A 26,410-nucleotide genomic window follows, 5' to 3' on the forward strand; every position below is an offset into this window, starting at 1 on the left:
TTATTAGTTTTCTTAAGAAAAGGCATTGGCATATAATTAAATTAAAAATTTCTCGATCCATATTTATCTATTTCCTTCTAAAAAAAAAATTTTTTTTTCTCATAATAAAAAATGCATTTTGAATGCCCTTATATTTCTCTGCATTAAAAAATAGATTTTAACCCGATATATGATGGAGTTTGGCTAGAAATTTGTTTAGGAATACAGTCTAACCTGTATTTTCAAAATTGATAAAAAAAAAAAAGAAAAGCAAAAACATGCTTTTAATGCTTCTGATTTCTTTAAATGTTTGCTGACTTGTTTTTTGTTTTTGTATTTTAAAAATATTTTTTTTTAAAAAATAATTTTTAATTTTTTTTTTCTTTACTTCAAATTAATATGTTTTTTGATATTTTTAAATTTTTTTGATACGTTAATATCAAAAATAATTTTTAAAAAATAAAAAAAAATATTATTTTAATAAATTTCTGAGTGAAAAACACTTTAAAAAGCAACAACAACCACACTCAATAGGCCAGTGTACTTTCAAAAAATGGTAACAAATTGAATTACCTTTTGTTTTTAGCACATATTTTTTAAATATTGGATAAAAAAACATGATTGAAAATAATATAGGTGAAATAATATAGTTTATACATGTCGCAATTAAAAAACACAATTTTTATAGTTTATCGCTATTTATTATAGCAACATCTAATAAAAAGTATTAAATTGCTGAAAGAAAGAAGACATGAGAGAGAAAAAGAAATAAAGAAAAAAAAAACCTTAGAGATATATCTAAATTCTGATTATGATATCATTGATCTATTAGAAAGATATCAATAAAATAAATCCAACAACATAAAAAAAGATTATACTAAGAAGGGTTATCAATGATGACTCGAGTGGGTCACATTTATTATTAAAGACAAGTGAGCCGCTTCCATTTTTGAGTGGTTAGTGTGACACCCTTGGATCATGATTGATAATATTACTTGATTATACTTTTACTAATCTTACAATAAAATAAGCTTATATTAGTCCATGTCCATATGGTTATATACACGTCTCAGAAGTTTGGGGGCTAAAGTCTAATTTCACTAAAATGTTTGGGATATAGAAGTAATTAAACTTTTTGCTGAGCCCGATAAGATACCAAAAGGTTTATAACTAAAATTGTCTCATCTTGACACTGATACACTTTATTTCTTTTATTTGACAAACGGGCACGCGTCCACAAAATTAGGTTCGTCTCCGCTTCCAGATCCGCCACCCCGGTTCCGTTGGCACATGTCAAAAAGTTATCTTGACAAAGACTTTAGCAAATAATTAAAATAATATAATGCGATGAATAATCAAGGATTCATGAAACGCAACGGTTTGTGTCGTTTTGAGGCATAAGCACCTGCCAAGTGCCACCCCTCTCCCTGCACGGCTAGGTGGTTTTGACCGTTAGTTCTAACTTGTGTTTTATAGCGTGAATAATGTCGGCCCACACGACAACAACACACGTGGATGGTAACAAAGTGCCTTTCATTTGTAGTTTGTCCTCTTTGCTTTTCTTCCAAATCAGGCAATGCCCCGCAATGTAAAGCATGGAAAGTTCGAACTCCAAAGGCATGTCGAGAGAGTGGAACCCTAAACAAAATGTCAATTGGTCCCCATTAGCAACTACCATGAACCAGGTCGTTGGAAATGGATCGAGTTGCTTTTTTGAAGAAAATAGGGATCAAATTGATTTTTTTTTTTTTATAAATCTTAACAACCTCATGGCGGCCAGGACCTGAAACTTATTTTATTAATAAATATAATATTTGTAAACTTATTTATTTTTCTTTGTAAATTATTTTTTTTCAAGAACTTTACCTTCATTTTATATTTATTTATTAAACATTCAATGATTGTTAAAAATAAATAAAATATTTATTAGAAGCACAGCACTTCTTTTCACAAAAGGGAAACCCTACATGACCACTTCGGAAGCCTAAAACACCGGCACCAACAGACACCAGTCTAAAAAACATAAATCTTAAACGAGAAAACAGATACGGAGATTTACAACAAAATCGTTCAATGAAGCTATAAAGGAATCATGCTATAGTGATATTCCAAGCAGACAAAAATTTTGGAGCATTGTTTATCTGGGCATGGAGCAACCGGCATCATACTGACCCTCTGCCCTGACAATAGCAAAATCATTTTTGCTCGGGGCTTCTTCCTTTTGCTGGTGAGCAGGCATCCTGTTACCATTGAATCACCAGGTGCTTTCAAACTAGCATAGTTCAGAGGCCGAAATAGAATGTATATAGTTCATGTAATGGTGAAGTTGGGCGGATATATAACAAAACTGCGGTACCCTGTCCATTGTATATCATAAAGGAACTCCTTGTTTTGCAAAATCCCTGGCCGCTGATTCACCAAAAGAAAACAAGTCAAGGAGAAGTTCAGAGACAAACAAATGAGCAAGGCTATCAGAAATGCGAGTGGGAATTGAAAATCAAGAACAGGATTTACAACACCATTGTTAACTAGGGTTAAAGTAGTTGTGGACAAAAAAGATCAGAGATTAGATTTTGGTTTATAAAAGAGTGACAATCATTTCTTCCCAATTCCTACCTTGTTCAAAAATACACCCAAACCTATATTGTTATAGCTTTTCAATGTTCCTTTTAGAGATAGCCAAATGACAATCCAGCCAATTCACTGTACTTTACAGCCATTGAGCCTCCATTCTGATGTAGAACAATAAAAAGGTCTATCCCAAGTCCATCCAACATGCTCTAACTCACAACTTTTTCTGGAGCCATGTTTATTATCATTCAATGCTATACGAGTATACAAGCATTTCAACCCCATCACTTTGGAAAGAAAATGCACTGAGTTGTCTTTGATGACAACCAAACAAAGCACGTATCATGCAATGCAAGGCAAATCTAGCAGCAAATACACCTACACTAAATATCATTTATCATAGGCGAGAACCTCATTAATCTTTTATGAGCTGAGGTTCCAATGCTAATATTAACCACATAGAACTGAATTGTGAAAATCAGAACAACATTAACGAGTAAAAAAAAACTAGTTCAACAACTGCGCATTGCATTAGAATCACCAGACCACAGCAAAAAAAAACAAAACTTAATGCATCATGAGCTCACCGTTGGACGATGACTGAACAAGAATAACATGCATATCTGCATTGTTTGGAGGAAGCTGCAATCGAAGTGGATAAAGCTTTGCATTCAAGGGACTACGAGTACACACAATAATATCCTCAAGGCCCGTGTCTTCCTTCAATTTTTGAGTCAACTCATCAACCCCATTTCCCTTAAAATTCAATGAGTAACCCACCGTTGCATCATCATCAACCTCACCACTCTCATCAGCCACATGGTAGTATATCGTCCTCCCTTCTGATTTCCTCGGCGAAGTCACATGAGAATCACTCGACTGTCCATTTCAAAAACAAATTACCACCAAGCAGAGAAAAAATCAAAAAGAAAAAAAGAACTATTCAATCAAATCAGCAAATCGAGATCAGAATTACCTCCTGTCTTGAAAAATTTCCTGATTTGATAGAGAGAGAAGTTGGAGAGGTGGACTCGAAATCCAGAGAATCGGCATGAGACATGATTTTGTTCAGATCAGGCGCATGACCAGTAGGAGACTGATGTACTTGAATCTCCAGAACATCAACATCCCAAAGGACCCAATCTTGTGTAGAAGTCCTATGAGGGATGTCATGAGTAACCGAGTTTCTCCAAGGTGGCAACCCCCCATTAGCTCTCAGGAAGTTCCCATATCGGGTCTTGAGCTTCATCTGACCCCCTTCTCTAACGGGCTCCCACTCGACGGACGAGTCAAGGCGTCTGGGAAGAGTCTGAAGGACCTTGCGACCCGTCATGCCCAAAAGAAAAGGCTGATTAGAAGCAGTGAGATATTTACCGTAGCAGGACTTGAGGCGGATGATGAAGTCAGATCCAGGTACAAGTTCGACAATCCATCTTGCGGTCTTGGAGGATCCGTCTCGGTCTTGGATCACGGACTCCTCATCATCTTCGGCGAGAAGGTACTTTTCATGGTGGCTGCGGAGACGGACGGCTTTTGCTTTGTTGAAGAAATCCATCCCTGACCGGAACTTGGCGGAGTTGGTCTGTGAAAAATTGTTCAAAAGAAGAAAAAGACTAGATATTAACGAAGAGTCGTAGGTGAAGTTAAGGATAAGAGAGAAGTGGTGCTGTGCTCGATCTTTGTTTTGGTTTCTTGGGTTTTTCTTCGATCTGTTCTGCTCGCAAGTGGAAACCGGAAAGGGATGGGTGTTGAGATAGTTTTTAAATTAAGAGTAAACGGTCAGCTTCAGGCAGCTACGGTAATTCGGACACGGCAATTACGTGGCCTTTTCGTGTCAGTCATGATTTCTGGCCGATTTTCGGACATAAGTTCAGGTTCGGTGATCGATTGGAAGGGTATAATTAGTTTTTTAAAATGTTTTTTTATTATTTTAAAATTAATTAAAATAATACTTTTTTAAAAAATTATTTTTAATATTAATATAATAAAATAACCTAAAAATTACACAAAAAAATTAGTTTTAAGCTAAAATAATTTTTAAAATATTAAAAATATAGTTAAACTGCAATGCTAAATATTATCAGTTCCTATAAAAATAATTTTATTTGTTTTGAAGTTTAAAATTATTTAAATAAATACTTGAAACTTAAACCTAATTAATAAAATAAAAAAAATCTTAATCAGTATCTTTGGATCTAATTTAGATAAGTTACATATTCACAGTTGATTTTTTTGTAAAAAAAAAAATACACATGTAAAATGCCGTGACAATTTTAACTTAATCTAAATGATAGAATAAAGAATCATGTTTGTTTTTATTAAAACAAAAATTTAATATATCTATTTTTTTCTTTTAACTCGGTCTTATCAACTTGGAGAGAGAGAAAATTATTTTATTACCAGAGTGTATTGGGAATCCGGAGTAGTCGACTTGTTTGACCGTATGCTTTATTTTTGGATAGCCAACTTGCATTTTTAATAAATTTAATTTTTATTTATATATTTTAAATCATTTTAATGCATTAAACTTAAAAATAATTTTGACTTTAACGTCACATGAATTGTGACTTTTCACGTCCTACTTCTCTATCTGTTTTAATAATGATTTTTTAAAAATATATTAATCTGTTTTAATAATTTTTTTTTTATTTTTAACGTACATCAATATCAAAACCATCTAGATATATATAAAAAAATTAAAGCAAGACAAAAAAATTTCATAAAACAGCCTCTTTCTCCTCTCAGATATTAATTATATTCCTTGTTAAAGTTTTTCAATATCAAAACCATCTAGATAAATAAAACAAAAATATTTTTAGATATTAATTATTGTAATCTTTTTTATCCCAAAACAATCTAGTTGAATCATTGTTGTTCTTATAAGGCCTCCACCGTCAACCATATCCATAAATTTTTACATGATTTTAAGAGATTATTTGTTTTTGAAATATATATATTAAATTAATATTTTTATATTTTTATTTATTTTAATGTGTTGATATAAAAAATAATTTTTAAAATAAAAATATATTATTTTTATATAATTCCAAATAAAAAAATAATTTAAGAACCAAGTTCGGAAGAAAGATCCTAACTCACCTCGCAGGCTCTCTCTGTTTTTGTTTCACATTTTTTTTTTTAATAATATTGAACCTTAATATGCTATCTCCTCTATCTTCACTCACCCGTTAATTTCACATTCACTCTTATTAATTTAATGAAATCACATCGAAGATGATGATTTTAAGAGAGTAGGAGTGATTTTATAAGAAAACGAGAAAGTAAAATAATATCTGGTTCGGTGTGAGTTTGTTTTAAACAATAAAGACGAAGAGAAGAATGGCTGGGAAGGGATTTTAGAGTCTGGATAGAGTTTCAGATAAAACAATAATCTCTACTTTTTTATTTTTTATTTTTTTTTTCTTTGGGTGGTCTAGGGCAATTGAGGTATGACCGTGGGATTGATTAATTAATTAATTTTTTTTTATTAACATGAATATTCAGATAAAGAAGAAGTACGTGCGCACTGCAATTGGCTATCATTTTCCGATTGGTGACAAAGACGTATACCAACCAAATCAGTGTCGCTAAGGAAGCGCCACGAAAGAAATCAAGGAGTGCAAAGTTGACCAAATTAATAAAAACTTGCTTTTTAGTGGGTTTGTGTGAATGTTTTTAAATAATTTTTTATGTTAAAATATATATTAATGATATTTTTTTATTTTTTAAAAATTATTTTTTTATATTAAAAAATTAAAATAATTTAAAAAATACAAAAAATATATTAATTTTAAAATTTAAAAAAATTTAAATTTTTTTAAAACAAAAAAAACAGGCAAGCAGTGGTGGCGTAGTGCCCCTTTCTTTCTTCTACTACTGTTTCTATTTCTGTTTCTTCTGACCACCTTTTTCTAGTGTGAAAGGGTGATGTTGCGTCTTATCTTCTTCTTCTTCTTATTTTTCTTATCAACGTGGTATTTTCATTAATTTATAAACTTAAATTTAATAATTATATAAATTTTTAATAATCTTAAAAAAAAATACAAATTTAAAAACTTAATCTATTAAGCGATCCCGTCTTATCTTGAATCTACTCTTGATTGTGTTCAACCAAGAATCTTGTCTACCATTCCCTCTTTTTCTCCCCTTCGAATCTTTATTTACGTAAATTACAATGATTCTTTTTATTATTATTATTATTTTTTTATTATAAGATTTATACTAATCATTTAATAGAGGTGACAGAAGCTCCTTGACATGTTTTCAAATTACCCCTAGGAAAGTGGGAAATTTTTTTACAAAATTAAAAAGCATCTTCCATTCTAATAGCGTGTTTCGTTTACAGATATGATATTTTTTCAAAAAAAATATATAATATTTTTTAAGCACAAATAATATTTTTAAAAACTAAGAAAATATATTTTTTTTATTAAAAAAACATAAATTATCTCCCATCCAAACATACGGTACCCATAAGTATTATCAGTTATTATATTACCATCCTTATTTTTTTTTTAATATTTTTTATCATTAATATTCAATTCATAGCAAGTTCTGGCAAGAGATTGAGTTTGCACATCATCAACGATGACAAAGACATACACCCAAAACGAGTTTTTTTCTTTTCGTCTCAATCAAGCTAGGGCGGGGCACACATAAAATCCAGATTCTTAAATGAGGTATCTTGAAAAGTATTTTCACCCACATAATAACAGAAATCAATTCTCGTATAAAAAAATAAAATAAAAATTTCAAAAGAATAATACTAAGTAAGCTACTCCTCCTATTAAATTTATTCGAATTAAGCATCGCAAATTAATTATTGACTCGTGATTCCAATCCGCCTCCTTTTATCCCTTCTTTAAATCATCTCTTGAACTAATTAGCATCGTAAATTAATTATTTACTCGCGAGCATCTCTTGTCTCCAAAATTATTTTATTTATTTTCACTAAAATGGCTTTTCTAACACAAACAAAAAACTCACTAAAATGGGAATGTTCAAGAACGGATCGGAAGAAGGAGGGTGATTTTTAGAGTTTTTTTTTTAAATGTATTTTTGTATTGTAAGTACATTATATTATCCGATTATTTTCATTATACTATCTGTTAGTGACTAATTGGGTAACTATTTTTAGGTTTTTTTTTTTTTTTTTTTGCATAGTTTAAACAAAGAAAAATAAACTTATAAAAAAAGATATTTTCTGCATAGCCTTGAAAAAAAAAAATTGAAGCGATTAATAAACAAAATGAAAAATAGTTTCAAATTAATCAATTATCTCTGATGAGCGTAATTAAATTCCAAATAAGATAATTAACACCAAATTTAATTTACCGAGTTTAAAGAAAGAAGAACGTACCTTAGTTGAGGACAAAGACAATCTTGGAGACATTGACTTTAATAGGGTCAATCTCGGAGTCCTCCCGGACGACACAACCGATATCGGTGACCCGGCTTCCGATCCCTTATAATCATCCGAAATAGCGTCAAGAACATCATCGGACACTGTAGAAAAGCTCGACATAGACGACAAGTAATCCTTCAAGGAATCATTTCCAATCTCTTGTGCCGCCTCAATATCCCAAAGAATCCATTTTCTCGTCGAACCAGTGTGTGGCTCATCGTGAGTGACCGAGTTTCTCCACGGCGGTGTCCCTCCGTTAGCTCGCAAGAACTTGCCACACCAGCTTTTAAGTTTAACCTGAAACCCGTCTCTTATAGGCTCCCATTCCAGCTTCCAGTTGTCAAAATTATTTTCAGACAGCTCTGTCTGGATCACTTTCTTCCCTGTCATGCCTAATAAAAAGGGCATGTCAGAGGCTGTGAGGTATCTGCCATAGCTGCTTTTGAGTCGAATAACATGGCTTTTTTCATCGACTAACTCCACGAACCATATGGCTGCTTTGCGTGATGAGCCGTGTCGTGTTTGGCGAGCAGTTTCTAGGTCGTCGTCTGCGATCAAGTACTTTTCAAGGTGGCTCCGGAGCTTAACTGCCTTTGTTTTGGTAAAAAACTCCATCAACAATCGAAACTGCAGTCCTAATAATTAAGTCCTATCCTCTTAATTAGCCAGAGACAAGTTCGTCCTGCTGCTTGTTACAGAAACCTTGATAACAGATTAATAAACAAGTAATATGGAAGGAAGATACAAGGAAAGGTGTTTGTCTCTGTGTTGGAGATGGCACAGCAGCTAGCAGGTCAGAGATGAAGGTGAAGAGAAATTAAGAAAGGTAATTTCTTTGATTATTATATAATATTAATATAGTAATAAATTTGATCAAAAAGTATGAATGTGTTTGGTCTTGCTTGACCTTACTGTAACTACGGTTACTATAGCTAAAAAAAGTACTTTTCTTTCTTAGGGAGCAAGGTGTGACGATTGCAGAAATGAGGGTGCGGTTTCTTACTTTCATACTTTGGACCTCGTTAATAATCCATGAAGGTTCGTTCCCGTATGCACAAGTCTTTGGGTCCCTTCAACTGTGAAGGTCTTCCTCGTTGAAACTTGTAAATTCTCATATTTTATTTATATGTTTTTATAGTAATTATGTTACAAATAGTCAAATTCATGGAAGAACATATCCTAAATAACATGGCTATAACATTGCTATGGCTGCAGATCCTTCCCTGTTACTAAAAATATTATCTTTATTTTTTTTTACTCCGGCTAACTTTAAATTCACCAAATCACAACTCTCCTACTCCTACACGTTTAATTTTATAACTAAATTAGCTAAAAAATCGAGTTAGAAGGTCGATGAACACCTTGCCAAGTTTGAAGTTTAATAATAATAATATAAAATAATAACTATTTAGGTGGTCATCTAGTGGTAAAAGCTTGGACCAAGAGGTTTGCTCTCTCTATGTTCTCAGGTTCGAGCTTTAGGTTGCTCATATGATGGTCATTGAAGGCTTACATGGTCGTTAACTTCAGGACCCATGAGATTAGTCGAGATGCGCACAAGCTGGCCAGAGACCCACATTAAACTAAAAAAAAATAATATAAGATAATGAACATTTTACTCGGTCGTCGGGAATGGGCTTCCACCGGAGTTTCGAGAGAAGAACTGTCATTATCGGGAAGTCTTGAGCGATATGGCCGTTAGTTACAGGTAGCTATTGCCTAATCACCACTTAGCACCCTATTCCCTCCTCCGAACTAGTGATGTTCTGTGCTTCGATTTTTATTTTTATTTTCCCAGAAAAAGGAGGCATCATGGTAAGAGAGCAGAAACGCAAGAGAAGGATCATAAGAATGGACTGGTCGGGTATTATTGCTCACGCGCATAATAGAAGGAGATGCAAGAGAGCGTGGCCTGGTAATGACGCGTCTACGCCCGCCCATGGTCTTCTGCCTCCAGAAGCTCCATAACAGACCCTTCGAGAGAGAGAGAGAGAGAGAGAGAGAGATGGTAAAAGAAACCGTGGAGACTGGGTTCTCTTTTCTTGACACTTGACTTTTGCTTTGTCTGGTGCGTACCATTTTTTTTTTTTTTTTTAAATATGTGGAACTTCTTAAAATATCAAATCATTACACCTTTGATTCATTTTAAATTTGATTGCTCTGAAACATGTGCCATCACCATTAACACTCTCTTATTACTCTAAAATGTCAGGATAATAATATGGAGAGCCCACAAGAACACCACACCACACCACGATCATTGATTCAAAATACCTAATCGGTTCCTCATCTAGGCTATCTTGAAAGCTTACGCGCACCACGACTGAGAACATCCTGCAAAGTTTAAAGCTTCGGTTTTTTAGTTCAATAATAAATTCTGGTTAATTAAATGATTCATATAGCACATTAAATTTTTTGAAGGAAAGAGTGATATCGGTGAAACATACATAGATTGTGAAGCAAAAATGTGTGGATTGAATTCGCTTCGTGTTCTACTTTTTTTTTTTTTATTATTTTTTGAATTTTTTTTTCATCTAATCCGTCTTTTATATATATATATATATATATATATCTTTTATTATTATTTACTTTGATTTTAAGTTAATAATTTATTTTAATTCACATATTATATCATTATCATAATCTTTAAAAACATTCTGGTATCAAGTTCATACCTCATTTTATAAAAAAAAAAATTTAATTTTGTTGTTTTCAAGAAAATAAAAATAAGAGAATCAAAATTAAAACAAAAAAATAATAATGACAGACCTTTTATTGTTTAAGATAATATAGTGTCAACTCTAGTCCTGTTTCTTCTTCTTGTTTTTTTTTTTTTTTGTCTTTAATCATTAATTTTTTTTTTTAATTTGATCATTGAATGCTATGTTTATTGAAATTTTGAGTTAATACTTTTTTTTTTTAATATACTCTTACATGGTTATATCATTCTTGAAAAATATCCTGGTATTGAGTTGACGCTCCATTTCAAGAGAAAGAGTATGATTTTATTGTTTGAGAAAGATTAAAAAAGAGAGGATTAGAATTGAATCAAGAAAAAAAAAATATGAGGCTTTAAAAAAAAGTGTGTCGGGTGTATTTTTTGCCTTTGGAAATTTGTCAAAAATCCTTTTTCATCCTTTTAGTTTGAATATGCAACAGTTGGTCTAATACTTTATTTTACTCATATTTTAGTCAATAAGTTTGAGAGATAAAAGAGTCATTGAATTACGATGAAAGTGAGAAAAAGTTGATAAGTGATCATTTTTCAATGGCAAAACTTATCGTTCTAAGTATAAATAAATTCTATTTGACGAGATGAGTTTCATTTAGGTTCCTTTCCCCTTTTTTTTGTTGCTAAAAAACATAAATCATGCCTTGTTATTTATTTGGATTCGGGTTAATATTTTGTTTGTTAACCAATTAAAAGCTAATTTAATACCAGAAATGGTTTTTTTAAGGTGCCTTGGGTGGGTTTTAGACTTTTTAGCTGAAAATATAAGTGAAATAAATTTTTGATCCCTTGAAGTTAGGTTTCAAGATTCTAGCCACCTATAATGATTGAAATCTGGAAACAACATATAAAGTTTCACTTGTTATTTTTTATTTTAAAGAAGTATCATGTCATCCACTTTATAAAAAAGAAAAAAAAAAGAATCAAGCCAGCACGCATTGAGTTTTTTTTCTTAAGACCCAATAGTGATAACCCTTTTTTTCCTCCTAAAAGGTATTTTTATTGATAATTTTTTCATCTCAATTGCATATTTAAACATTTGGCTGTTTTTGAACTAAGTTGTTTTAGTAAGCTTTTTTTTAGATTTATCATGATCTCAAACAAATGTTTTGATATTTGATTTGTGTTTAATTTTGTGAGCATTAATTTAGTTATTGTATAAGAACAAAACATAGAGTTTTAAAATAGAAAAGTTATTAAACTCATTGACATCTATGATTCAAACAACAACTTTAAAAGGTTATCTTGAGTTGTTGGGAATTAGGTTTCATAATTTTTATTTATTTATTTTCTATGGTACTATCACAATCTTAAACAAACATCGCAATAATGAGTTAACGCACGCTTTGTGAACATATTTTATTTGTCATTTAATTAAAAATAGTTTTAAATTTTTTTTAAAACCCAGTGAAATCCATGATCTAGGTTACAGGCTTGACAAGTTAACTTAGATTGATTAAAAATTTGCTTTATGATTATTTTTTGTTTGATTCCTAAGTAGTCATTGCGATCTCAAATAAAAGTCCTACCATTGAGTTGGTGCTCAATGTTACGAGCAAATCTTTATTATTAAATAAAAAATAATTTATAAAAAAATTATAAAACTTGGTAAAGACCATTACCTAGTTCATGGGTTTGGTTATTAGGCCACGAAACCTAGGTGGATCCAATATTTTTTCATCTTAATATTTTTAAAAAACAATGTCTTTTTTAGATTTTTATTTAAACCCAAACTATATTTTTATCGCTTTACATTCATTGACTTTGACTTTTGTACAAGTTAATTGAGTCAAATGAGAAGCTATTCTGGAGAACCTCTCTACAAATCTTTTATAATATCCTACTAAACTTAAAAAAACTACAAATATCTGTCATATTGGTAGGCTTTTTCCCATTTTAAAACAACATTCACTTTACTTGGATCCACAAATATACCCATGGTTGTGATAAATGCTCCAAGAACACCATTTTTTTAAAACCAAAACTCATATATATCCAACTTAGCATATAACTAGTTCTATGCTCATTTAGAATTTGCAATACTTTTTTTAAGTGTTGCTTATGCTCTATATAAGAACTCAAATATACCAATATCTCGTCAATGAACACCACCACATACTAGTCCAAAAATGGTCTAAGTCAATTCATCAATTCCATTAACACCATTATGACATTAGTCAACCTAAAAGATATTACCAAAAACTCATAATGTATAAATGAGTTTTAAAAGCTATTTTTTTGTATATCTTGTTCCCTAATCCTCAATTGATGATACCCGGTCTCAAGTCTATCTTGGAGAATACCCTTGCCTCTTTTAATTGATCAAAAAGATCCTTTATCTATAGAAGTAGATAGTTATTCTTCATTGTTAATTGGTACAACTTTTAGTAATTAATACACAACCTAATAGTGCTATATTTCTTTTTTTTTTTTTTTTTTTATATATAAACAACAATCAAGCTCTTCAATGCGAGTTGCTAGGTTGGATAAATCCTTTGTCTAGTAACGCCTAAAGCTCTCCAATGCTACTCCCTAACCTGAACCTTTAATTTTTCCAACTTTGCAGGCACCATTTTATACAGAGCTTTTGCTATAAAGGTGGTTCTCGGTAATACTTCAGTTGGCACTTAAATCTTCCTAAATAGAGGTAACCCCAAGAATTCTTTCAGAAACACATTTGAATATTCCCTCACTATTAGAATACTAGCTAGCTCTATTTTTTCCTTTTCCAATTCTCTTATATAAGCCAATATACATGGCATCCTTTCCTTATTAGCTTTACTACTTCCATGACCAAAATCATGTAGTTGAGTATTACTTTTCTCTCTTTTCTAAATACCACTCTCTTGCCACACTCCTTTTAGATAATCACTATTTTGGTGAAACAATCCATTTATACTTGATGTACACTTAATTAATCCACACCCAAGATCAAATCAAAATAACACAAGTTCAAAGGCATCAAGTATAACTTTTTATATACATTATTGATATCTTTATTTTCTCCTAAAAGTGTATTAACAGTTACACTTATATCCATTCTATTAAACAACATATACAAGTTATTTATAATTTGACATGATACAAAAGATTGGCTTGCTCAAGGATCAAATAAATCATAACCTTGCATAGATTTTATTTGCAATGTATTTGCCATAATATTTGGTGCAGCTCCCATGTCTTAGAGTGTCATTTGATACACTCGACCCTGGGTCTTCTCCTCCTGAATCATGGGTTGGCTTTTGTTAACACTTACTCCAGACTAGGTGATCCTTGTAAGTCTATAAACAATGATAGATTGCTCCTGAATATGTGTAGCAATCCTTTGATCCTAAGTAATTGTTGTAGGTTGCTAGAGGCACTCCTTCTTCTCGTGGCCTATCTCTTCATAGTAATAACAATCTCTATTTAAATACTAACAGTCTTTCCACTTATACCCCTCACTTTTACATATGACACCTCCCTGTTAAAGTGAATAATCCCCAAGATGTCTCTAATTTCACTTTGTATATAACAAATATATGGACCCTCTTTACTCAGTAGACCTTTCTGCAGCACTTATCCCTTGACAAACTTGTCCATTAGAGGACCCCCTCCACTAATATGTGTCCATCCTCTTGAATTTCCTTATATGGTGAAATTTCCTCCCCTCCTCTAAAACTGACCAGATGATTGTCCACTTTTCCTCTTATTTGGAAGAAGAGGTTTACCAATGAAGAATACATAATCCACCATCTTCACTCCCATCATATATCCCTGTTTAGCTTCCTTTTTATGTTCATCCATGGTCACTTTCTTCATAACCTGAACAACTGGTCTAAAACTGCATGGCTATTAGTACCCTTTACAAATCCTTCATAAACCCATTACACAATCTTTTTATCTAGTGTCGCCTAGTAGAAAGGTGTGGAAAAACAAAGACATATAGGTTCTAAAACCTCCTCTCATACTATAGGAAAATCACATCTTTATATCTCAAGTCTAAGAACTTATGTTTTTTGTCTTTTTATGCTGCCAAAAGTTATATCGCTCCTTAAATTCTGTCCTAAAATCCTGCCAAGTTAGCACCTCTCTAAACCTCCTCACCCTAATAGTCTCTCACTAAGAGTGGGCATTTTTTTGTTAAAAACTAGGTCACACAATCAACCTATAACTCTGTGCACTAACATTTGATTAATCTTTCTTTCTACCTTCCTCAACCAGTGTCCTACAATCTCAACATCCTTATCCCCTAAATATATCACACATGTTATCTCTCTTATGCCTTTCACTCAATGTACCAGGGTGACAACTTTTTTTTTTTTTGATGCAATACTAGAAGCTTCAATTATCTCTTTTCCCATTGCTTTAACCAATTACTTCAAAAAGGTAAGGTTTGATATGGTGTAGGCATGATAACCGACACTATTGGTGGGGGTTTATTTGCTTACCTCTATCTATCTGATGCTTTGGGTAATGATACATCTGTTCATCAAAATATAGAATCATCCGACGCCTAGTTGATTCACCCCTTTTAAAGTGCACTAAAACCACATGTAATATGAAGCAATATTTATCAATGAATCTCCTCCCTACCCATCATCATCATCATAGAATATATGTATTCTCTTCCCTGAACTTGGGATGGATCAGTCCTGGTTCCATATCTAGTCTGGATCATTCTAAAACACATTCAAAATTCATATCAATCATCAATCCAAGTTTATTAGATCAAAGCTAGTGCTTTAATACCAACTGTAACAACCTTAATTTCTGGGACAAAACACACACTTAAATACAAAATTATTAAGAATTTGTTTTCATATATGTATTCCTTTTAGCATGTACAATAACCTTTTAAAATTACTAAGTACTCTACCATAATTTCTACCGAGATTCTAGCAGAGTTTCCTCCATAATAGAATATCATAAGTTATCAACTTAACCTGTTTTGCTTCCACACACAAACACAATTCCTTGATCTAATTATCCTGGATCATAATCCACATCAACTCTATTCCAATAATTTCAACTCATCCAATAAGATATATAATCAATTATAAAATGCATTAATTATAAAGTATGCGAGTTTATATAAAATCCAGCTCATCAAGTCCACATTTCTTTCATCCTATATTCTTTCATTTATTAATCATGAATTGAACATTTAAAGAAATTACAGCTAACTAATTCAAGTGATACAAATAAAATTATTAAAGTGTAAAACACATGTTTGTTACACATGGAGTTCTTACTTCGTACTATGGTTTGGCTGCAGTTGTATCCCTAGTCAACACAAGATAAATTCATCACCATCTTTTTATTATAACTTTTGGATCCATACCTAGATCCCCAAAATAACACCATTCTTTTGTTTCAGTACATATACATATTTCAAACTCATACATTTATAAATCCATATTCAAGTTTCATTTTATCATTTAATTCATGAATACTTAAGCAAACCGATTTAACATGATCCTTATTTTTCTATCTTAGTTGTATGGCCACCTTGATTATCCATGGTTAATTTTCTTCATCTTTTCTTTATAATTCAATGAACATAATTAGATTCAAAGCATATTTCCATAATAATTTAATGCATGTGTTTTGTCAATTTATCTTCCTTCTTTAATAGCCAATTTGGCTGAACTCATAGGAAACCATGGGTTTCCTCCAATTCCTACACATTTAACTCATCATAATAATTCATCATACATCTATTTAGACATGATTTAACCCAAATATCATAATAATTAAGTTAATTAAATTCACTCTTCTTCCACTTGCTTTGGTTGAATATCACGTAGGGAAGAAACAAAATTTATTTTCAAATTCCTTAAATCTCCACTTATTGTTCAAGTCACACAATTATACTCATTTTACACAAAAAATGAATCAAACAAATTCAAACCTTTAATCCTCATATTGGTCAAAACTTCCATTTAGGGTCAGTGATAGATTTTCTCTTTAATTTTGTCAATTAACACTTACCCAATCCTTGTTTTTTTAATATATATTGCCATATTTAAATATATCTCATCCATCAATTAAATAAAAAAAAATCCCGGTTAAACTAAAAAATATTTTTTTCTTAAAAAGAACAAAACAACATGATTTGATAAAAAAAAATCAACAGGCTTTGACATAAATTTCATCCCGGTCAACCAAGTTGCAGCTCAACTCAAGTTTTGACCAGGTCTAATTAGGTTAATTCATCCTCTATTTTTTTTAAACTCGGACTTATATAGGCCTGAGCTGGCTAAATTCTAGGTAAATCTACAAGCCGATATGAGGTTAATAAGTAAAGTTATTAATTTCAATATTCAATGTAAAATAAAATAGAAAAAATAACATTAATTTATTTTTAAAATATGTAAATTTAGTAGTAATATTTATTAAGATTAAAATAAATATTTTTATATTTTATTTTATTTATTAACTATAAATGAAATAAACATAATAAATAAATAATCAATTTATTTTATAAATCATTATCAAACACAATTCTATTTTTTTCTTCGTTTATTTCGTCTTATTGTTTTAGTTTCTTGTATTCTATTCGATTCGAGGATGTTAACCAAATTGAAAATGAAAAAACAACTCATAAATCGCCAAATCAAAATGTATAGTTAAATGCAAATTCACCAATAAAATGGCAATAATTTGAAAGTAATATAGAGTACTTGAGTCCAAGGTCATCACTAGGCCCACCTACCCACGTGAAGGAGCGAAAGTGATGTAAAATTCCAAAAGCACATCGAGAGAGCAGAAAAGCCAACTCTAATATGTTTCCGCTTCTCTTCACGTGACCTACCTTCACTTGTCTCGATACCCCCCCACTTGTCTTCCCCGTCACTCTTTCATCTCCTCCGACAACCTAGGCAGTAGCCTCCACTGAACCAGAAGAATCCACCCCAACTCTCTCAAGCAAGATTTAGTTTAGTTCGAGAACCCATCTCTCTTTCTTGATCATCATCATCATCATCTCCACCAATCCAATCCAAACCATAGCAATGCCTCAGCAACCCCACCATTCCTTTCTTCTTCTCTCCATCTTGATACTGATCTGTTCTCTATATAGCATTATTTCAGCAGATCCTCTGTTCCATGAATGTACTTCAAAGCAAGATACATCCTTGAGATCTTCTTCATGCCCTCCATTCGCATCCACTTCTCCTCCTCCTTTCCCCTTCTCTTTCTCACCTGGTTGTGGTCACCCTTTCTTTCAACTAAAATGCTCTTCTCCTCACTCCATAATCTCCATTAATAACCTCTCCTTTTCTCTCCTTCACTTCGACCCCAACTCCTCCTCTCTTCTTCTATCTCCTCAACTCTCCTCTCTAACATCCTCAAGAACGATAAGATCCGCTGCTACTTGCTTGAGTGATCTTTCTTCCATTCCTGCCCATTCCATCAATCTCTCCGGTTCACCATTTCGAGTTTCTGATTCTTATTGTTCTCGGCTTTCTGTTCTGCGCTCTTGTTCCCCACCAAATCTCCCAAACTGCAGCCACTGTCCCTGGGAGTGTAAGCTCGTCAAGAACCCACTTCACCTCCTCAATGACTGTGGATCTGCTACTCCTCGTAGTCTCCAAAAGCAGGGATGTCAAACCGACATCTTAGAGTACCTTGACAATTTCTTGAAAATCGGGTTCCAGGTTGAGTACGATGAGTCTCAAGATTCCTTCTTCTCCAGCTGCAGGGAATGCAAATCCAAAAAAGGAATCTGTGGCTTCAATTCCTCAGACCCAGAAAAGAATTTCTTTTGTTTTCAGTCCAAAAATCGGTTTTCACCTACATGGATTCACCAAAATGATCCAAACCGAGTCGCCATTTTGTGCTCCATCTCCGCAGTGTTATGTCTTGTAATTGCCGTTTTGGTTTTTGGAATTGTTTTTAGGTTTAGGCGATTGAAATCATTGAAAACAGAAGACGACCCAACGACACTGTTCCTTCACCGCCACCGCTCTGCTAGTCTTCTCCCTCCTGCGTTCACCTTCGAGGAGCTTGAATCCTCAACTAACAGGTTTGACCCCAAGCGTAAAATTGGAGATGGAGGGTTTGGGTCTGTGTATCTAGGCCAGCTCTCTGATGCCAGAATCGTTGCTGTTAAATACCTCCACAGGCACCACCAAGCTGCAGCCGCTGGCAGAGCATTTTCAAACAAATCATTCTGCAACGAAATCTTGATATTATCTTCAATAAATCATTCAAATCTCGTGAAACTTCACGGGTATTGCAGTGATCCAAGAGGGTTACTTCTGGTGTATGACTACGTCCCCAACGGCACTCTCGCTGACCACCTCCATGGAACAAACAACTTGCACCGTAAAAGTTCTTTAACGTGGCAAGTGAGGCTTGATATCGCATTGCAAACGGCTTTAGCTATAGAGTACTTGCATTTCTCAGTTAAACCACCCATTGTTCACAGAGATATTACATCATCCAATATTTTTATAGAGAGAGATATGAGAATCAAAGTGGGTGATTTTGGGCTTTCAAGGCTTTTAGTCTTGCCTGAAACATCTTCATCTTCATCTGGGTATGTTTGTACCGGGCCTCAAGGCACACCTGGATACTTGGACCCGGATTACCACCGGTCGTTCCGGTTAACAGAGAAGAGTGATGTTTACAGCTTTGGAGTGGTTTTGTTGGAGCTGGTTTCAGGTTTGAGGGCAGTGGACCAGAGTAGGGACAAGAGGGAGATGGCTTTGGCTGATCTTGTAGTATCCAAAATCCAAATGGGTCTGCTTCGTCAGGTCGTTGACCCTGTTTTAGGTGTTGATGAGGAAACTATGAACGGTATTGAATCCGTGGCTGAGCTGGCCTTCAGGTGTGTGGCGGCGGACAAGGATGACCGGCCAGATTCGAGGGAGGTTGTGGAGGAGCTGAGTCGGATTCGAAGCCGAATTATTGGCATTAAGTAAATTGTCACGACCCAAATCTGGACCATCACAACATATCTGCATTATCTGGTGGGCAGTTGTGCGAAGGAGCTGGCATGGCTAAAGGTTTTGATTATGTTGTGGGCATGGCTGTGCTCTGGTGTGGGGAGATCAGTTGTTGATTGTTGTGGTTTGGGGCTTTTGATTGACCTGACTACTAGTCATGGTTGGGCGTTTTATGTTGTCTGGTTTGATTACAGACACTTATAGTTTATGATGAAGAGAAGATGTCCATGCCTTGTAAGTAGTTAGCTGTCTTCACAGTTTATCTAAATCTTCAGTTGTCAATTTTGCTCTCATCATAGCAAGTATGAAGACGAAACTCTGCATATTTTGTATAGTATAAAAGTTCGTTAAGGATGTAGCAAGGAGTACTAGAATTGTTGCAAGCTCATCCTTTTTGGCTCTGTTCTGATCAAGTTAGCAACATGGTTACTAAACTGCAATTGCACAGAGTTACCTTTCTGATGTAACAACAATGCCATGTATTAATTTCTGGTGAAAATGTTTCTATCAGAGAAACCTAATCTGCTGTGACAAACTAAAACAAAAAAAACCTCCCACCTTCCACTTCTACTCCTCGGATGAAGCTTGCTGCCATAACAACAATGACTTCACAAGCAATCATTTCGGCTTCATTTCTAGTTTAATCTTTTTGCCTTTCCCAGTTTAATCTTTTTGTACACCGTCATCAACTATTATTAGCGTAAGGTGTATTATACGATTGAAAACATGCTCTATTATTATCTCATCAGTGTCAAAATATCTGATAAGCTGATCAACCAAAATATTGATTGCCTTTATTTTTGCTTTCACACTATGGTAACTTTATTTAGTTCAGTCTTCAGACAAACAGACTCATCGATTCACCTTTTCCTTTTCATTGTTCTCCCTTGATTGAGATGGAATCATGGGATGCAGTAAAGGATAACTAGGAACGATGGAAGAAAGGTTACACATTTTTCATCTGTAATTCACACAGTTATGAAGCCCTAGAGCCGAGTAGAATTCATGTATGTAACAAGATGTCCAAATGCATAGCTGGTAGATTGATCCATCTTTCATACCACCTGAACAAAATGTGCAGCTTCTAAGGCCCTAGCCTTCTCACCAGCAACTGTTGCTTCCTGACTGCCTGTCATTGCATAGCCTCTCTCCTGCAATAGGACATGAAATTGTCACTCATCCAGATCTTTTATCCTTAAAAAAAAACTCCGCATACAAGTAAGGGCTATACCAATAAGCGCCACATGAATGGGGTTCCTTCCCTCTTCTTGACCTGCTTCTCCATTGCTCCTATTGCTACAACTCAAGAAAGAAGTCAGATGAGCCAAAATGAAGTTAAATTGCAGAAATAGGAGGTTTGAGATGCCAAACGTATGTACCCTTGGCGGCTTGTCCAGTATTTAGTAACATGCTGTACCAGACTTCATTAAATACATCAAGTTGTTCATCTGATGCCCCAAGCATCTAGCACAAAGGACAGTAAAATTCTTATCTTTTAATTCAAATGTGTAAATACAGCTGATCAAAACACATGTCAACTTGATAATAGTACCTTACAATCATTGGCATTAAAGTCTGAATCAAGTAAATCTAATGCCTGCTTGTCATTACCCCTCCCGTACTCGAATAAGGCTTCTGCAAGCTGAGAAAAGGGGAAAATGAAATCCTTGCACATCTCAAAAAAACCTTTCAAAAAGCATCTGAAGAAAGCAATAGCAAAAGATTTATGAAAAGTAACCGCCACGTTAACATAGAACCAAAGGAAGTTTTGTGAATTGAAGAGAGAAAAATGCGAATCCAACCCACAATTGTTACAATTTTCTTTGTTACAAACAAAGAAAAGAGGAAAAGGTTATATATTCTAATTATGGTCAACATCCATACCCCTCTAGGATGGGGGTTCACTGCATCTTTGGGATGTGGCCTAGTTGTATCATAAGGTATCTTACCAGCTACTAACATGAAATTGTATAAATGGAGATAAAAAAATGGTAAGAGAAGCAGCAATCAGAACAAACCAGAATCACTTTCTGCATTCTTTGTTGCTTCTTCTTGCTCATCTTATGAATTCTGCAAAAAGACGATGAGATTACAATAATGTAGGGCCATGCATGAAAATGTATAAAGATAGCACAGGCTTCTACCTGGATTTCAAGCCCTCAAGTAAATCTTCTGCCTTTGAAGGTTCACCAGTTTTAGCCAAGGCCCATAATATCAACACATCAAGGTGCCACTCTAAATACCAGTTGGCCTAGATATTTTAATGCACATGGAAGTATCACATAATAATCAGACAACACGTACACAGTAACATGAAAAATACATGCCCATATGCATACCAATGGTATTCAAACATAATTGCTAGTGAAAGCATGAAAAATGCATCTCAAAACAACTTATCATTGGAATTTAGAGCTTTAATTAAAGTCAAAGTCTTCAACTTTTGCAAACTTCACTCCCGGGTTGAGTTAAAAGAAATTTTGTTCCATCCGCTCCTTTGGCATGTAGATGCAAGCTCCTGATTCTTTTATTATAAGTTTGATAATGAAGAGACACTATGCACAAACAAGATAATAGAAAAACAAAACAACAGCATGCAAGGTGCTCATAGCTGAAACACAATCCAGGACTTGTCTGTGTCCAGCATATCCAGCGCAGAAGACACAGCTAATTGTCCAGCAAACCTGTAAGGATTTATATATCTAGGACAGAAAACTGCCAAATCCAGGGAAAGGGGGTTCTTTTTCCATATGGAGAGCACAATTTGCATGCTTTGACCTTTGATTTCTGAAACTTAATCTTTTCAATAACAACTATATTTTCATATTGTTCATTTCAGTTATAGTGATTATAGTTATAGTTACGGGGCTGGTCTATTATAACGAAGTTATAACAACAGAACATTATTAGTTACTAGATTTAGCATTTTGTTTCGGACTGTGTGAGGATACAAAATTCTTGAAATAAGCCTTCACAGAAAATCTCAGACTTTTATGATCTCTCAAATAGAATAAAGTAGAGATGATCATTCAGATATGTTTTGCAAAGTTTCAAGAGAGAACTATATTCCAACAAATCAAATTGTAAGTAGACATCACTCATTGATTGACTAGTTACTTTTTCTATGGTTCTTACACTAAAACACATATAACTTACTTGATCCGTTATGCAGGAAGCTAAAGTCTTCAGACGGTCCTCAAAGATGTCAAGCTCACCCCTTAGATACACACGCAACAACAAACCCAGAGCATTCAAGTACACCTGAATGCACAATAAAAGTAAGACCACTTCCGCACAAAATGAGGGCGAAATTGAACAGATAGCAGAATAACATACTTCTGGAGGCACAGTATCAGCCTTTTCCAACTCTTTCCAGATATGTTGGTCATAAACTTCTAAAACTTTTCTCACCGGAGCATGACCTTCCAAGTAACAAAGAGCAACATGCCACCAATTATGTGTCAGCCTGTAGATTGAAACAGCGACGCCACCTCGGGCATTGGAGAGAGCCATCAGGAAATTTATAATAACATATAGCATCTCATTTCTATACTATAACATTTTATACATACATAAATGACAAGCAAGAACTCCATGAAGATGAGCATTCTTCCATGAAGTCTACTGCATCTTTGAAACGGCATTGATACTGAAGGACATGACACATCTGCACAAGAATTGACACTCAAAAGGATGGTCCATTCTAGCTCTTGCTATCATATAGTACTTAGTCACTCCAAACCAAACTCATACTCCTGATCTCTCTTAAAAGACGAGTTAAAATTTATCCATGACAATGAGAAAAATAGTATGTTCCACTATGGTGAAAAAAACATAAAAAGGCAAGATATCATGTACTGCATCATACTAAGATGATGAGAACTCACAGCATGTTGCGCCCAGTAATCTTGCTTGTTGATCTCATATCCCTTTCTTGCTGCTTCCTCAGCATCAGCCATTCGGCCCAGCTCTAGTAATGGAAACGCAAGCATGCCATAAATATAATCTTCTTCTTGGTTTCTGGGTAGAACCTGTTGAAATGAAAAGTCTTGTTAACCCCAAGGTGGTTGATAATAAAATATACCTTATGCTATCTGGACAGAAATGAACCTGTTGCACAAGGTCCAGGGACAGGTCAGGTCTACCCATGTAGAAACATAAAACTTGAGCTCTTTTAAGAGCAACTAGATCTCTTGGGTAATCATTGAGGAGCTGTAAAATAAAATGTATGCATCAAATGAAATTAGAGGTTGTATGATTAAAGCCCATATAAATCATTTAATGACATAGTGTTCTAGCATTATAATTTAAATTATGTAACTAAGGAAAAAAAAAAGACTTGAGCTAAAATAAATTTAGAAAAAGCCCCCCTTTTTTGAGCATTAAGGAAGAATAGGGATTTTCTCTCATGGCCAAAATGCATTAACAGATTAGCTTTAAGGATAGAGGGGGTGAAAGGGTACGCGTACCTTAGAATGAAATTGAAGAGCAACATCATCATCTCTATTCTCACAAATCAAAGAATTAAGAGCATCGAAAACTGCTTTCTCATAAGGGGTGGCTTCTTCCTGTTTGTTAAAAGAAATTTCACAGGTGAAACATCCCATCAAAAGACAAAGGCCGTACATGAGTACAGAGGGCAAAGCACTTACAAGTCGAGCGTTTGCAGCCTGGATATGGAAAGAAGCTCGGGAAGGATTGGCAGAGGAGCAGAGGAAATGAGCTGCCAGAATATTGGCTAACACGCAGTCTTTGTCATGAAGTGTAGCTTCCAAAATCACACGCCTCCCTCTTCCATAACTAAGAACCTTCATTTAGCCAAGAATCAACACCAACCCAAAAAAGAAACTCCCTCTTTCTCTTTCTCTTTCTCTCTGGCAATCCAATTAATAAGTGGAGATAGAGAAAAGAAGACAGACCTGGTGGTAATAAGAGTTGATGGCAGAGATGCAAGCATCCGAGGAAGTGTTGACCTCGTAACCCCATTTGTCCAATTTAACACCACCTTCCATTTCTTCTGTCTTTCTTTCAACAATCACAGTGTTGCCGTCGCGGTCTCTGTAGGAGAAATAAGGACAGTTGCGACAGGGAAGGGTGTCGCGGACTCCACTAATATCTATTAGTAAAATTACTTGACATTGTCGTGACTCGATCCTTATACTGTGACGTTGTCGTGACTCAATCCCCATTGGAAATGGCACAAAAAAAGGAAAAAGGACCCAAACGTCATAGCGCCCATAAAATAATTTTTATTTATATAAAAAAATAATAATAAATTTTTAATATCTGGTTTTTTTAAGGAAAAATATTTTATTTAAGAAGTCTTCATCTATTATTATGGTCATTAAAAATCTTAACTAGTAAACTGAGATTCTATAGTACGAGACTGGTTAAGTAAATGAAAAGATATTATCACCCTTTAAATGTTCTACCACGAATAATTTCAACTCTGTTGATAAAAATTCGTAACTATGAGGAAAAAATCAATATATATATATATTCTTGATCCTAATATTAGTGAATAAATTAACAAAAATATATTTTTTCTAAGACATGTAAAATTTTTATTTCTACACTTTCCATAATTTTTTTGTTTATTTATTTTTATTTTTTTAGGGCTGGGCCCAACTCAGCCCACATGGGCTGGGCTGGACCCTGCCGGCCCGGCCCGGTCACTGGCCCAAGCCAGTGACCTGGCTGGGCTAAGCCCTGCACGCGTGAAGTAACTTCACGCGTGCTGCACTGTGCGAAGGTAATTAAATTACCTTCGCACAGTGTTTACAAACACAATATGCAGAGAATGAAAGGAGAAAGGAAAGAGCGTACCTGCTTCGAGAGGTGAAGATGCTTGCAGCGCTGATGGATTCTCGCATATTGCTCCCCTTTATCTTCCTTCTATGTTCACTTGTCTGCGTGTTCTTTTTGTTTGTTCAGCGGCTTTTGAAACCAAGAAGATGATGAAGAGGCCGGCCTGCTGAGAATTTGTTTTGATTCTGGGTTTTCATTGTTTGCAGGGACGAAGGCAGTGGTAGAGCCAATACTCGTCTCTGTGTATTGCTGCTCTCTTGTTCTCTCCGTCTCTCTGTGTATTATTTCTTTCTCTGGATTTATGCTATGTTTTTCCTCTATTCTTTTCTCCGGTTTCTCGTTTTTTGTCTGGGTTTTAGCTTTTTTTTTTTTTGGTGCGCATCCCTTCTCTGGTTTTTTATAGTCGGCGAATGACATGCATTTCCCTTGGTAATGAAGACTTAGGACCGTTTATTGCAGGAGCAGTGATGGCAGGGGCGTCCGTTTCTCTGGTTTGGTGAGCGGAAGAAGACGAACAATTCTCTTGAAACGACACCGTTCGATTGTTAATAGCCATTTGTGTTTTGGTCCTTGAAGTTTTTGAAATTTTCGTAAGCAAGCCCTTGGGTAAACTTTAATTGGACCCCTGTATTTCAGCACCTTTTACAAGTTAATCCTTGGACTTTAATTTGTTGCAATTGTACCTCCAATTAACCCCAAACTTTGCTATTTCTTCAATTAAGTCCCTAATTTTATTAATTTAATTAAATCTAAGCCCAATTAAGTCTAAAACTTATCAATTCTTCAATTAAGACATTGATTTGATTAATTAAATTAAATTCAAGCTTAATCAAATATCAAAACTTATCAATTCTCCAATTAAAATCTTGATTGGATTAATTAAATTAATTTCAAACTTAATTAAGTCTTAAAACTTATCAATTCTCCAATTAAACCCTTGATTAGATTAATTAGATTAATTTCAAAGTTTAATTAAACCCCAAA

The 26,410-nt window shown here is 34.1% G+C and overlaps 3 protein-coding genes across 3 annotated transcripts; 1 reads left to right on the forward strand and 2 right to left on the reverse strand.

The window, feature by feature from the left end:
* Positions 1 to 1,880: 1,880 nt before the first annotated feature.
* LOC118044611 (uncharacterized) lies at positions 1,881 to 8,679 on the reverse strand. Its single transcript, XM_035053000.2, has 4 exons — positions 7,910 to 8,679; positions 3,527 to 4,132; positions 3,138 to 3,429; positions 1,881 to 2,388 (listed from the first exon to the last, which is right to left on the reverse strand). The coding sequence occupies exons 1-4, from the start codon at positions 8,567 to 8,569 to the stop codon at positions 2,351 to 2,353; spliced, it is 1,596 nt and encodes a 531-aa protein (XP_034908891.1). The 5' UTR covers positions 8,570 to 8,679; the 3' UTR covers positions 1,881 to 2,350.
* Positions 8,680 to 17,385: 8,706 nt separating this feature from the next.
* Positions 17,386 to 20,052, forward strand: LOC118044619 (LEAF RUST 10 DISEASE-RESISTANCE LOCUS RECEPTOR-LIKE PROTEIN KINASE-like 1.5). Its single transcript, XM_035053013.2, has one exon. It carries the CDS (start codon positions 17,681 to 17,683, stop codon positions 19,592 to 19,594), a length of 1,914 nt encoding a protein of 637 aa, XP_034908904.1. The 5' UTR covers positions 17,386 to 17,680; the 3' UTR covers positions 19,595 to 20,052.
* A 338-nt stretch (positions 20,053 to 20,390) lies between these two features.
* Positions 20,391 to 24,724, reverse strand: LOC118044626 (uncharacterized). Its single transcript, XM_035053035.2, has 14 exons — positions 24,538 to 24,724; positions 24,271 to 24,426; positions 24,088 to 24,186; positions 23,729 to 23,830; positions 23,506 to 23,649; positions 23,191 to 23,285; positions 22,955 to 23,084; positions 22,775 to 22,879; positions 21,763 to 21,869; positions 21,637 to 21,688; positions 21,171 to 21,260; positions 20,998 to 21,082; positions 20,850 to 20,914; positions 20,391 to 20,769 (listed from the first exon to the last, which is right to left on the reverse strand). The coding sequence occupies exons 1-14, from the start codon at positions 24,628 to 24,630 to the stop codon at positions 20,674 to 20,676; spliced, it is 1,419 nt and encodes a 472-aa protein (XP_034908926.1). The 5' UTR covers positions 24,631 to 24,724; the 3' UTR covers positions 20,391 to 20,673.
* Between the last annotated feature and the right edge of the window lie 1,686 nt (positions 24,725 to 26,410).

Source organism: Populus alba, chromosome 10 (genome assembly GCF_005239225.2).
Source record: "Populus alba chromosome 10, ASM523922v2, whole genome shotgun sequence".
NCBI classification, from domain to species: Eukaryota; Viridiplantae; Streptophyta; class Magnoliopsida; order Malpighiales; family Salicaceae; genus Populus; species Populus alba.

Bases quoted from the DNA above. Each gene is read 5' to 3' on its own strand.
- LOC118044611 (XM_035053000.2), bottom strand. From the start codon at position 8,569: ATGGAGTTTTTTACCAAAACAAAGGCAGTTAAGCTCCGGAGCCACCTT. The intron at 4,133-7,909 runs GTACGTTCTTCT...AATTTTTCACAG, and splicing joins TGTCTTTGTCCTCAACTAAG to ACCAACTCCGCCAAGTTCCG. The intron at 3,430-3,526 runs GTAATTCTGATC...TGAAATGGACAG, and splicing joins GAAATTTTTCAAGACAGGAG to TCGAGTGATTCTCATGTGAC.
- LOC118044619 (XM_035053013.2), top strand. From the start codon at position 17,681: ATGCCTCAGCAACCCCACCATTCCTTTCTTCTTCTCTCCATCTTGATA.
- LOC118044626 (XM_035053035.2), bottom strand. From the start codon at position 24,630: ATGGAAGGTGGTGTTAAATTGGACAAATGGGGTTACGAGGTCAACACT. The intron at 23,831-24,087 runs GTACGCGTACCC...TTTATTTTACAG, and splicing joins CTCTTCAATTTCATTCTAAG to CTCCTCAATGATTACCCAAG. The intron at 21,689-21,762 runs GTAGAAGCCTGT...GTCTTTTTGCAG, and splicing joins CTTGAGGGCTTGAAATCCAG to AATTCATAAGATGAGCAAGA.